The sequence below is a fragment of the Sceloporus undulatus genome, chromosome 1, assembly GCF_019175285.1.
Source record: "Sceloporus undulatus isolate JIND9_A2432 ecotype Alabama chromosome 1, SceUnd_v1.1, whole genome shotgun sequence".
NCBI classification, from domain to species: domain Eukaryota; kingdom Metazoa; phylum Chordata; class Lepidosauria; order Squamata; family Phrynosomatidae; genus Sceloporus; species Sceloporus undulatus.
Window position 1 is genome coordinate 57640761 of NC_056522.1, and position 12568 is coordinate 57653328.

A 12568-nucleotide genomic window follows, 5' to 3' on the forward strand; every position below is an offset into this window, starting at 1 on the left:
TCCAGCTACTATGGCCTTTGGAGATGATAGAAATTGCTGTTCAATACATCTGAAAGTCATCAAGTTGGGGAAGGCTGCCTTAGAGACTTGGTGTGTGTGTGGCTTTTGGCTACCTATAACAGAATTTTAATCTTCACCCATACACAGTCTGAATATTTGTAAAGCAATACAAGTTTTATATTATATCAACATCAATAATCAATAAACATCAAGATAAATATTTTGAAAAGCAAACACACCATCCTTGTTCAGTGTATTAGTTATTGTTATTACCTATTATTATTTGATATAAAAGGAAAAGCTGAACAAGTTTTATAAGATGTTATAAGCTGTATTCATCCTGTTTTTGCCTAGAATAGATGCACCATGTAATTCTATGCATGCCTACTTTTCCACATTTATTTGTTTGTATATTTGTTTCATCTGTATGCCAACTTGGACCCAAGGCAGCTCACATTGATTGATTTGAATCAGTACTTGAATGTTAGGTCTGAAAATTAATTTGCAATGTTGAATGTTAGATGTGGTGGTAGGGCTTACTTCGTTGTCATTAACTTTTAACAACTACATTGATTTCTTGATTCATTAATTTTTCAAACAAACTTGGAATTACAGAAAAGAATAATAATAATAGTATTCATTGCACTATTAAGAGGGTGAGTGCTATTAGCTACTAAATTTTCTTGTTAAGCCTTGTTTGAAACTCTAATAGTAGAATAGTCTCTTTGTCAGAGTTATCCATGAGAAACACTACAAAGTGACATATAAATAGAACGGCACTATACACATTCTTTAAAGATAATCTTTCCCAAATGTACATTCACTTTGCTGACTTTCAAAATCTTTGCTTCTGTTATGTTGGGGCAGAACCTTGGATGTTGTTTCTATGAATGAAGGGTTTGGGAACATCTCCATGCCAGACGTCTAAGTTCAGGTATCCAGTTTTGGTAACATGATGCAGCCTTTGGTGGGACAGTAGTGTTAAGTAGGACAGGAGTAACCTGTAGTTTCTACATCTGGCTCTTGCTCCCTGCACTCCACATGCCATGACATCCTCCTCATGCTGGAGGAATCACTGGATTCAACAGGAATGAATAGAACCATGACACTACCCAGGAGGTCTATGGTAATCTCCCAATGAGAAGCCTTCCTTTTAGTAAATGAGTCCGATTTATTCATTAAAAATAGGTATACATAAACCTCTCTTTTTATTGTTCAACAAGCAGATAGGTTTGCCATAGTCAGGAAAATATAATGGGAAAATGGAGAGAAAGGACTGCCATCCACCCTGAACAGAGCTTGGAAAAGGTACTTTTTGAACTACAACTCCCAGAATTTCACAGTCAGCATGACCAGTTTTCCAGGCTCATAACAATTTCAGGTTCTAACACTGAATAAGTACATCAGTCTATATATCTTAATTATGAAGCACAAGATTAACAGTTGCAATAAAAATAAATGAAATGAGAAAATCTTACAAACTTGAGAGGTTTTTTTTTAAAAAAACGTAGATTTTATTGAGTTTTAATATACAGCTTTAATATGTCAGGGTAACCATTACAAGATCTGTGTTCAATTTACACATTACAATACAAACAGGAGCTCAGATCCTTTGTTATTGTGAACAAGAGATATCCAATGGTCATCCTTTAGCAGCTTTGAAACTTGGCAAGGCAGATTGTAAGGCATAAGTGCAGTAAAAGGCCACGCGGAATACAAAACGAATACAAAAGATTTCTTTCCATGAACTGTACATTATTTTAAAGAACAGTGCCTGCTCCACAGGGCAGACATTTAGCATTTTTAAAAAGTCACTGGCCAATGTTCCAGACAAAGATGAACATCATTTTGTGTATAACCATATTTGGAAAATTGCTTATATTGCAATACCTGGACCAAAGGAGACAAGCTTCCAAAGAAACAGTAGGCAGAGGATTGCTAAGTAAAAAGTACTACAAAATATTTCCGCAACTAATTAAATGCCAAATAAATCAAGCAACAGTAAAAAAAACAAAACAAAACCCCAAACAAACCCGCACCTTCTGTTCAAAATAACAACAAATTTTTGCTTATTCCCATTAATTTTATTTATGAACTATATATACTTAATTTCTTCTTCCACACAGGGAAATATGTCCATTTGGTCTGTTGCTTTAGTGAAGATGATGTCTATTAAACCACCACCTTTCACTTTTAAGAAGATATATGTTATTGCTTGTTTTCCATATGTAGCCAACCTGTGGATTAGGAGCACCCTCAACTCAAGTTAAATATGCTTCTTGCGCTTCTTTTCTTTATACAGTGCAGAGTATAAGGTTACATGGCAGCTGCTGCATCTTACTCCAGTTCACTGTCTGTATCTGTGTTTAGGGGTGTGCAATAGTTGGGTTTGTCTGAAGGGATGTAGCCCGGGAGGCACACACACTTGTATGATCCTTCAGTGTTAATACACTTGGCATTCTTACAGAGAGACATCCTGTTGTTCAGCTCATTACATTCATTCACATCTGGAAGAAAAAACAAACAAAGTAAGAGCTGTGACCGCATCTGATGTTGAAGAAGAACCAGGGAAGAACAGTCCACTATGACTTGCCTACACACACTTCTTTGTGGTCTCTAAATAAAACCAGAGGTTTCAAACAGAGTTTGGAAAAGTTATGTTGTTGCCCTGCTGGCTAGTGGCCAAACTGTGTAAGGCATCCTAAGAGCTGTATTCCAAAAACTAACTTTTACAAGCTTTGTTTTTAAACATAGGGGTGCTGTGAAATTATATCTTCATGCTATGAAGTCAATGGTGTTCAAAAAGAAGACACGTGCACACACACAAAACTAACATAGCAATTAGAATGAATATAATTAAAAACAACCATAATTTATCCAGCAAACTTTTAAATACACATAGAGTCAGAATGTAAGCCATAGCACTTGTGGCAGTTAAAAGTAAGATTATTCAAATAGTGAACAGATGAATAAAGGGATATATCAGCCAGAGTGTTATACATGCCTAGTTGGTGATGCTTCATACAAAGAAGTGCAGAAATAGGCTAAGGAAGACCAACAAGGTGAGCTGCAGATCCTGTACTGGTTCCATGCCATGGAGATCAACATGTACATTTGAAGAAGAATCCAGTGGAAAGCTATTTTGTGTTAGCCCTCTTGTAATGATTTGGAACTGCACCATGGTATACTGTATATCTTGCACAAACAATTTGATTCAAAGTGGCAATATGTAGGAACATTTTCCAATACAGTGTACCTCTGGACTATGAGGTTCATCTAATGCTCAAAATCACTTTCTGTGTTTGAAAGACTATGCAAACACCCACTTGGTGAAATCCTGGAACATAATCTTACCAACACATGTCATCTTGGCCATGTCCAAATGGTAGCCATCAAAACAATCACAGGTATATCCTTCCTGCACCCTTACACAGCGTCCATTTTCACATCCATTCAGAATGCCACATTCTTCTGCTTGTAACTCCTCAAAGCTATTCAGGAAACCTGGGCAGAAAACATAAACACAGCAGACCATTGCATTCAAGACCTATTAGAACTTCATTCACTAATCTATTGTGGATTTTGGATTTTGTTGTATTTTGCTGCATGGCCGATAGAGCTATCCCTGAATATGTTTTAAAGTCCAAAGGACAGCCTTCATCATTTTGCAGCCCTGTTGTATCTGCAAGGCAGGCTGATGCTCAAATATGACTTTTTAAGTTGTGATGTTATACTTGTAGCATGTTATACTTTGTAGCACAAAGACAACATGCCCCAATATTTAAGACACCAGATAGTTAATAAATATTGTTAAGAAATCTAAACATATTGGAATACAGTTCAAGTTAAAATCAGTTGCCTCCATTTAAGGCACACTATGCATCCATTACAATGCTTAAATTTTCCAGTGTGGATATCATTTATGAAAATGTGTTTCCCAGAAGCAATATTTGAACAAACCTGTGGATGGCAGTCAAGATTAATCAAACAACATCTGGGGGAAACCGAGAGCAACACAAGAATATTTGACTGGTCAAAGAAAGAAAGAGCAATTCAATTCAATAGGAGAAAGGAGAAAGTGATTATTTCTGAAGCAATCTCTATACCCCCTCTTGTGTCCTTAACTTTTGGACACCTATAAACACAGTCCTATTAATTTTGGGGTGGAGAGACAATTTATACTTTTGATTTAATAAGCATTTTCTATAGCTGCACCCTGGGCAAGTCACAGACACTCTGCCCCATAAAAACCCTGTGATAGGCTTGCCCTATGGTCGCTTTAAGACAGAAATTACTTGAAGTTATACAACAAATAACTGCTTTTGCAGGTACACAAATTTATTCTGGAGCTATGCAGGTGATATCTGTATCAAATAGAAGGAGTTTTCCATGCTACAGTACTCGACTGTACTTATCTTCTAATGCACAGCAAACCATAGTATAGAGATATGAAAATGTTTTAGTGAATTGTGTTGATTTAATGTAGTTCAAGCATTTTTGGTTCTTATGAAGTATTATGCATAGCATGGTGAAATATTTAATTCCCTTTGCATAGTAGGCCTAGGGAAATATTATCTGAGGTGAAATGGCATTCTACTTATGGAAAACAACAGTTTGTTTCCACTCCTAAAACATTTTGAAACCACTGCAGCATGAAGAGAGAGGAGGGGTATCTACATCCCCAGCTGTCCAAACAAATGTTTCAAAAAGGATACAGTAAGTCATATGCCAGTGTAATGGCACTTTCCTGACCACACAGCACACTAAACAATAATGAAAAGAAATAGAATAATTATTCAGCAAAGCTGTGGGGTAATACATGCTTCTCCTGTGGAACTATCAGGACTGAATTCTGCATTATGTCTTGAGCTGAGAGCGGAAGCTTTGGGAGGAAGAAATATAACTGAAGAGTGGCCAATGTGCCCTGACTAATGATAGTTAAACCAGAATCACAGTACATGAGAATAAAAGTCATGAAAAAGAAAAAAGTTAACAAATTAAGGCAGTGAAATCCCAGATAAAGTACAGTACTAATGAAATAAAAGGAAATGTAAGTGGGAAACTGAAACAATTAAAGCAAACAAGGGAAGGGTACAGTAAAGTACAGGAATGCTTTTCACCCAAGTTCCTTCATATAGCAATTAAACTGGCTACTAGCCTGTTTTCAAAGTACAAATCATAGTGCTGGTTATGGGTCCTAAAGCTCCATAAGACTGCAGTCCATGCTTGTCAAAGGACTGTATATTCCCCCATACATGGCTGCCCTGGTTTTAAGACTGCAGGAGAGCCTTCTTTATGACTTCTCATGGGCTGTGGAGCACCCTTTTAAATGAGGCTATGAAGTCCTCTCTCTGGTCTCTTTCTTCCAGACCTTCTTATTCAAGCAGGTTTTGGGCAACTAACTGGCCATTATGGAAGGGGCATTTAAAGTGTGGTGCTGAACATATGGAGGGTTAAGTTACCCATCCCTGTTTTATACTGAGTCAGTTGGGCATCCATTTAGGTGACTAATATATATCCCAACTAGCAGTGAATCTTCAGGGTCTTCCTGCAACCCTGTTTGCTGAGCAATTCAATCTGGAGCTGTACGTATTCAAAGCATGTGTTCAACCATCAAATAGTGAGGCCCCCTCAGGAAAAGACCCCAGTATGAACGCACAGTTCCCAAGGCAAAATGTGATGGAAAGCATTTCAAGCAAGCTGCCATGTGATTCCAGCAGGTAATGTGTAATACCCCCTCCAAAAAATTTCTCATTCGCCCCGTGACTATACCATCATTTCTTCCTGAAGTTTATACAGTGTTTTGTACATTTTCAACAATGTTACCATTTAGCTACAGTTCTGCTCAGAGAACTATTCTGTTTAATTAAAATCATATGATGCTGAAATGGTTGGACCTTATACAACGTTGTGTAAGTCAACTGAGTTTATGCAGCATTCAGCAGAGATGAAATCACCAGGTTGGCTCCTGCTGGAGGGGACGAAATATACGAAAGGGTTTACCACTCTCTTGTCCTGCTCAAAGTTATTACTTTTTATTTTGTTTCCTTTTTTATGTGATATGACATGGTAATGAAATATAACAGGAAAGAGACCCAATGAAACTGGAAGGTGATAAGTAAAACACAGCTGGCACCATCCCACCTGGAAATGTTGCCTATTTTAAACAGGAGACTGAAGATTTCCAGTGTACAAATACCATTTCCTCAAGACCATTTGCTTCATATAAATTTATTTTTATTTTATTATTTAATTAGCTTATATCCCACCTTTCTGTTGACATGAGACCAACAGCAGCTTACAAAAAATGTTAAAACCAACTACCCGTATAACTAAATCATACAATAATGTTAAAATAATTAAATTAGCTGCCATGTTTAAACAGCTATAACATTAAAACAGTATCAAATCATTTAAAAATAGTGATATTTTCATCTGAATTAATTTGTCAGATGTAACAACAATGAGAGATCTGAAATATGTCCTGCTATCACAAAAAACATTTCCACCCAATCTCACTGTCCCATTCATATGTCCCTTCTGCAGGATCCAAAGTGGCTTACAACATATTTTAGAACAACAGAGATTGGGAAAACACTATACAGAAACTTTAATATAAATATAAATGTTGTTTAAAAGACAATTAAACAATATATAAAGTTATAAACTCATTTAAAATAGACTATACAAACCACAAAACAACACACCCTCCTAGTCAGTTTCTAAAACCCTGATAGCAAAAGAATTTTAACTTGCCAGAGGAAGGAGAGCAAGGACAGTGCCATCTTGGCCTCCCTAGGGAAGAAGGTCTAAACTCTGGGAGTAGCCGCCAAGAAGGCATTCTTCACTGATCCCACCAAGTTATCTTGAAAAGGTGGTGGGACAGAGAGAAGGACTTCTCCAGAAGCTCTCAGAGCTCTAATCGCTTCATAAAGAGGGATGCAGTCTTTCAAATAGCCTGGACCCAAGAATATAGGGCTTTATAGGTCATATTCGTTGACCTAAGAATTTGTTCTTTTCTGTGCGTATCGTGTCCGCGGAGTCGCATCCGGCAGAGCTGTTCAGGGTAGTGAGGGAGCTTACTCAGCTATCCTCCTCCCTGAACTCTATTCTGGAACCATCCAAAGCCTGCTGTGACGAATTTAACAACTTCTTCGTGGATAAAACCTCTCAGATAAGGGCTGATCTCGACGCCAGTATTTCTACAGAATCCAGAATAGAGAACTCCAGAGCTTCCGTGGACTCTATTGTACTGGATCAGTTCGAGTCCGTGAGTACTGAGGAAGTGGACAAGATCCTCAGAAGTGTTAGGAAGACAACCTGTTCTCTCGATCCCTGTCCCTCTTGGCTAGCAGCTCAGGGGGGGCGCGGCTGTAACCACTATGTTACGCCGCATAATTAACTCATCTTTTAGGGAAGGGCGTTTTCCAACCAGCTTAAAATTGGCCATTGTAAAACCGCTGATAAAAAAGCCCTCCCTAGACCCCCTGATTTATAACAATTATCGGCCTATTTCACTGCTGCCTTTCTTGGGGAAGGTGATCGAGAGGGCGGTTGCCATTCAGCTTCAGTTGGTCTTGGATGATACTGATTTTCTAGACCCATTTCAAACTGGCTTCCGGGTGGGCTATGGAGTTGAGACTGCCATGGTCGCCTTGGTCGATGATCTCCGTCTGGGCATGGACAGGGGTAGCGTGTCCCTGTTAGTGCTCTTAGACATCTCAGCGGCTTTCGATACCATTGACCATGGTATCCTTCTGGAACGCCTGAGGGAGTTGGGAATCGGAGGCACTGCGCTCCAGTGGTTCCGTTCCTACCTCTCGGGTCGATTCCAGATGGTGCAGCTGGGGGAACGTGTGCTCTGATAAGAGGGCCCTTACATCTGGTGTCCCTCAAGGAGCCATTCTGTCCCCCATGCTATTTAACATTTACATGAAACCGCTGGGAGAGATCATCCGGAGACATGGGGCGCAGTGTTATCAGTATGCTGATGACACCCAAATATGTTTCTCTGTGTCTCCGACTGATGCAGTGACCAGGGATGGCATCTCTCCTCTAGATGCCTGTCTGGAGTTAGTAATGGGCTGGATGAGGGAAAACAGACTCAGACTGAATCCAGAGAAAACGGAAGTACTTGTGATAGGATCCCTGGGTCCAGGTCTGGAGATTTGTCCACCTGTCCTAGATGGGGTCACGCTTCCCCTGAAGGACTCTGTTCACAGTTTGGGGTGCTCCTTGACTCGTTGCTCCACCTTACATCTCAGGTGGATGTGACAGTCAGGAGCACCTGTTATCAGCTTTGGTTGATACGCCAGCTGCGACCCTACCTGGGCCGGGGGGAACCTTGAAACGGTGGTACATGCTCTGGTAACCTCTCGATTGGATTTCTGTAATGCGCTCTACATGGGGCAACCCTTGTACCAAACCCGGAAGCTTCAATTGGTGCAGAACATGGCAGCCAGACTGGTCACTGGATGTTTCAGGTCCAGCCATATGACACCTGTTCTGCAAGATCTACATTGGCTGCCTATTCGCTTCCGGGCACAATACAAGGTGTTGGTTATAACCTATAAAGCCCTAAATGGCTTGGGCCCAGGGTACTTGGAGGACCGCCTCTCCCCATATAATCCGCCCCGCACACTCAGGTCAGCCGGGAAGCAACTTCTGAGGGTTCCTCCTTCGAAACACTCTACGACTGCACAGAGGGCGTTTTCAACCTCAGCCCCGCAGTTATGGAACTCGCTTCCCGAAGAGCTCTGCTCGACCCCCTCCCTTGACCAATTTAGGAAGAGACTTAAAACCTTTCTCTTCAAACAAGCTTTCCCCCAGATGTTGTAATGCTTCTTCCCCCCCTCCTCTTGCACCTGCACTTTGGCTAGTTTTTGTACGGTTTTTAATCTGTGTTGTTAATTCTTGGTTTTAATGTTGATATTGTATTGTTTTTATTTATCGTTTGTTGTTGCCATGATGCTGTAACCCGCCTTGATCTCAAGGAAAGGCGGGCTATAAATAAACGATTTATTTATTATTTATTTATTATATTATAAGAAAATATTATAATATAGCCATATTATAAGAAAAGCAGGCTTGGACACAGAAGAAAGATATGCAGATGACACCATAGTACTAGCAGAATACCTCCCAGACCTGGAACACCTACTAAGGAAGATCAAAGAAGAAACTAAAAAGGCAAGCTTAATGTTGAACATAAAGAAAACCAAAATAATGACCACCAAGGACCTTCACAGGTTCAACCTAGACAATGAAGAAATGGAAATAGTAAAATAATTCCCATACCTGGGATCAAACTTTGATAGAAATGGGGACTGCAGTCAGGTAATCAGAACAAGATTAAGAATGGAGAGGGTGGCTATGAAAGAATTAGAAAAGATTCTAAAATGCAAAGATATACAATGGAGCACAAAAGTTAGAATCATACAAGCCATCGTATTCCCTTTTATTATGTATGACAGTGGGAGCTGGACAGTTAAGAAAGAAGATAGGAAGAAAATCCATTCATTTGAGATGTGGTGCTGGAGAAGACTGCTGAGGATCCCATGGACAGCCAAAAGGACAACCAAATGGGTCCTAGAACAGATCAAGCTGGAAACCTCCCTGGAAGCCAAGATGACCAAACTGAGGCTGTTGTACTTTGGCCACATCATGAGAAAGAAGGACTCATTGAAAAAGACAACAATGCTGGGAAAGGTGGAGAGATGTAGGAAGAGAGGAAGGCCACATACTACATAGATGGATTCTATTAAGGAGGTCACAGGTATGGAGTTGCAGGAATTAAGCAGAGTACTGGAGGTGTCTCATCCATAGGGTCGCCATGAGTCGAGATCGACTCAAGGGCAGTTAACTACTCAAGGGCACATCATCAGCACTTTGAATTGTGTCTAGAAACAGACTGGCAGCCAGTGGATTTGTGACAATAAAGGAGTTCTATGCTTCCTGTTACTCTCCTATTTCTCAAAAGTAGCCGAAATAGTTACTTTAATTTTTTTTAAAAAATACTCTGAATACTGCAAGCTGCTAGTCTGTAGTACAAAGCATACTACTCTGCAGTTTGTCAACAGCAACTAAATGGTGATATTCTTCCGCCATCACACCCTCTTTTAACTGGAAATTAATCAAATGGTTACAGTTACAATGCAAAATGAAATTATTTTACCCCTCATTAAATTATAATTGTAATGTAACTCAGTTATAGCTCATTGCTGGGAAAATAATTACACTTAGGTAGTGATTTATATCTAGTTACATCTACATTCCTCACACATGTTGTCTTACATCACTCCTCTCCCCCATCAGGTATAGCTATGCATAGAGCAATTTTGATCAGTATGGAATGCTATGTTGGAACAGACCAATGATATAACCAAGTCAGCATTGTGTCTTCCATCATGGTTAATCTGGTATAGCAAAACATTTCAAAAAATTGTTTCCTTTAGACACAGAAAAGTCAGCAAAATTCTCTTTGAATCTGAACAAAGGCTCCTTTTCTGATTCCTGTAGGTTGCAGTCGTCGCTGGATCTAGTCTGTATGTTGAATCTTTTTATGAGAAGATCACCCACAGTCATGAGATGTGCTTTTGTGAAAAACACAGTTTCCAAATCTACTGCTTACATTTTGAGAGAAAATCATTATCTCACCCTTTCTGCAATATTCATAATGGCATGTATATGGCAAACACAGTACTGTTCTTTGGGCCAAATATGCCAAGAATGATTAGCCCAAAACTGGTATCCACCCAATGAGTCAACAGAGTACACTAGGGTATTAGGCTCACATGGTTGGAAAGCCAATCTTCCCATGCAGCATAAGCCTAGGAACACACCTACAAAATCATCATGGAAAAGCTGTCAATTCTAATGTGGAGGGAAAAAAGTCACAGCTAACTTTCAAAAATACTTCCTGTTATCTGTTGTCAGTATGTGTCATCCTTCAGTTTTGTACTGTATGTGCTTTTGAGAAAGAGGAGAGAAATCTTTTCATCAGTACAACTACTGGCTCAAATCATGTCCAGGTCCCTCTACTGTTTCCAGGGTTCCCGGAGTCTTTCTTTATTAACTTACTTCAATGAAAATATAGCAAATTCAGTAGTCTAGAGCAGTGATTCCCAAACTTTGGTCCTCCAGGTATTTTGGACTTCAACTCACAGAAGCCCTAGCCAGACTGGCCAACAGTCAATAAGTCTGGGACCTGAATTCCAAACCATCAGGAGGACCACAGTTTGGGAATCACTGGTCTAGAGCATTCTATCCCACTCTCCTATTCTCTTCAGATTCCAATACACTTTTACTGCTAATTCAAATTGCTGAAGACTGTGGCATTAATCAATGAGAAATCAGACTCTTTTCTCTATTATGCTTTCCAGTTTAATAGATTTTTGTGAAGCATGCTGTAGGGTTATGGGTCACACAGCAAAGACCCCTTCCAATAGTACCAACAGTTTGATAATGTTGTCAAGCCTTTGTCTTATAGATTTCCACTAGCCCCAGGCTATTCCAGTCCTAATTTAAGGGCACCCCATAGATCTAGCTGATTTTTATGGTGACTAAAATTATGTTCTTTTGTGGACCTAGGGAGCTGTGGACCTAGGGAGGGTACCAACCTGTGCATTTTGGTATTCAGAATATTTAGGGCTTTTTGAGACAGAGGATATTTGTCTGTTAAAATTTATCTCTTTTTAATTTGTGTTTGTTTTATTCATTTTGTTGTTAGCAATCCTGGTAATTGCCTGAATTATTCACTCATTCACAGCATTAGGAATTGGTACTATGTTTTAGCTGAGGTCTTAGTCAACCCTTGGTTGAAATAGCAATGTATCTGTTAGAAAACAAGGAAAGCAACTCTAAAACAATATTGAGAAGAAATGGGAGGACAGTCTTGAATATACAGTGGGCCCTTGTTATACGCTGGGGTTTGGTTCCAAGATCCCCGTGGATAACAAAATCTGTGGATGCTCAAGTCCCATTAAATATAATGACATAACAAAATGGTATCCCTTATAAAAAATGGAAAATCAAGGTTTGATATTTGAAATTTATACTTTTCTTGAACATTTTCAAACCGTGGATGCTTGAATCCGTGTATAAGAAATCAGTGTATAAGAAGGGCCGACTGTACAGGGTAAATCCACATGATTAATTCTTAGTATTAAGGAAGAACGGGTGCTTACGGTCTTCCACAAAATAAGGATCAGTTTCTGGAGTGTACTGTTCCTCCTCAAAGTCAACCAGTGCATCCTGCCCATACGGCCTCCGGGATCCAGGAACTGGAATGTTGCACAACTGGGCATAGTCCTCTGGAAGGGAACAAAGAGAAATGATTTGAACTCTCAAATGAATAAACACTAAAAATTTTATCCCAAAGACAGATGTGCTTTTGCACTGTAAGAGGGCCCTTGTTGCCAAATGTGATTTCAAACCACTCAGCTTTCAAATACCAAGAGAACCACTGTGCCTTTTGTTAACTGTTGTATGCCTTCACTCTCCTCCCCACTAAAATATGCTTACAACCAAATGAAACACAGATATTGTCAGTTCGCATGTAATAGCAAAC

General features: G+C 39.5%; 1 protein-coding gene across 1 annotated transcript in view; it reads right to left on the reverse strand.

Moving 5' to 3' along the window:
• Window positions 1–1500: 1500 nt before the first annotated feature.
• LTBP1 (latent transforming growth factor beta binding protein 1) overlaps window positions 1501–12568 on the reverse strand; it is a 198152-nt gene continuing 187084 nt past the window's right edge. The window contains 3 exon segments of the mRNA XM_042461184.1: window positions 1501–2507; window positions 3355–3504; window positions 12186–12311. Of these exon segments, the coding sequence (XP_042317118.1) occupies window positions 2338–2507; window positions 3355–3504; window positions 12186–12311 (446 nt within the window). The 3' untranslated portion in view covers window positions 1501–2337.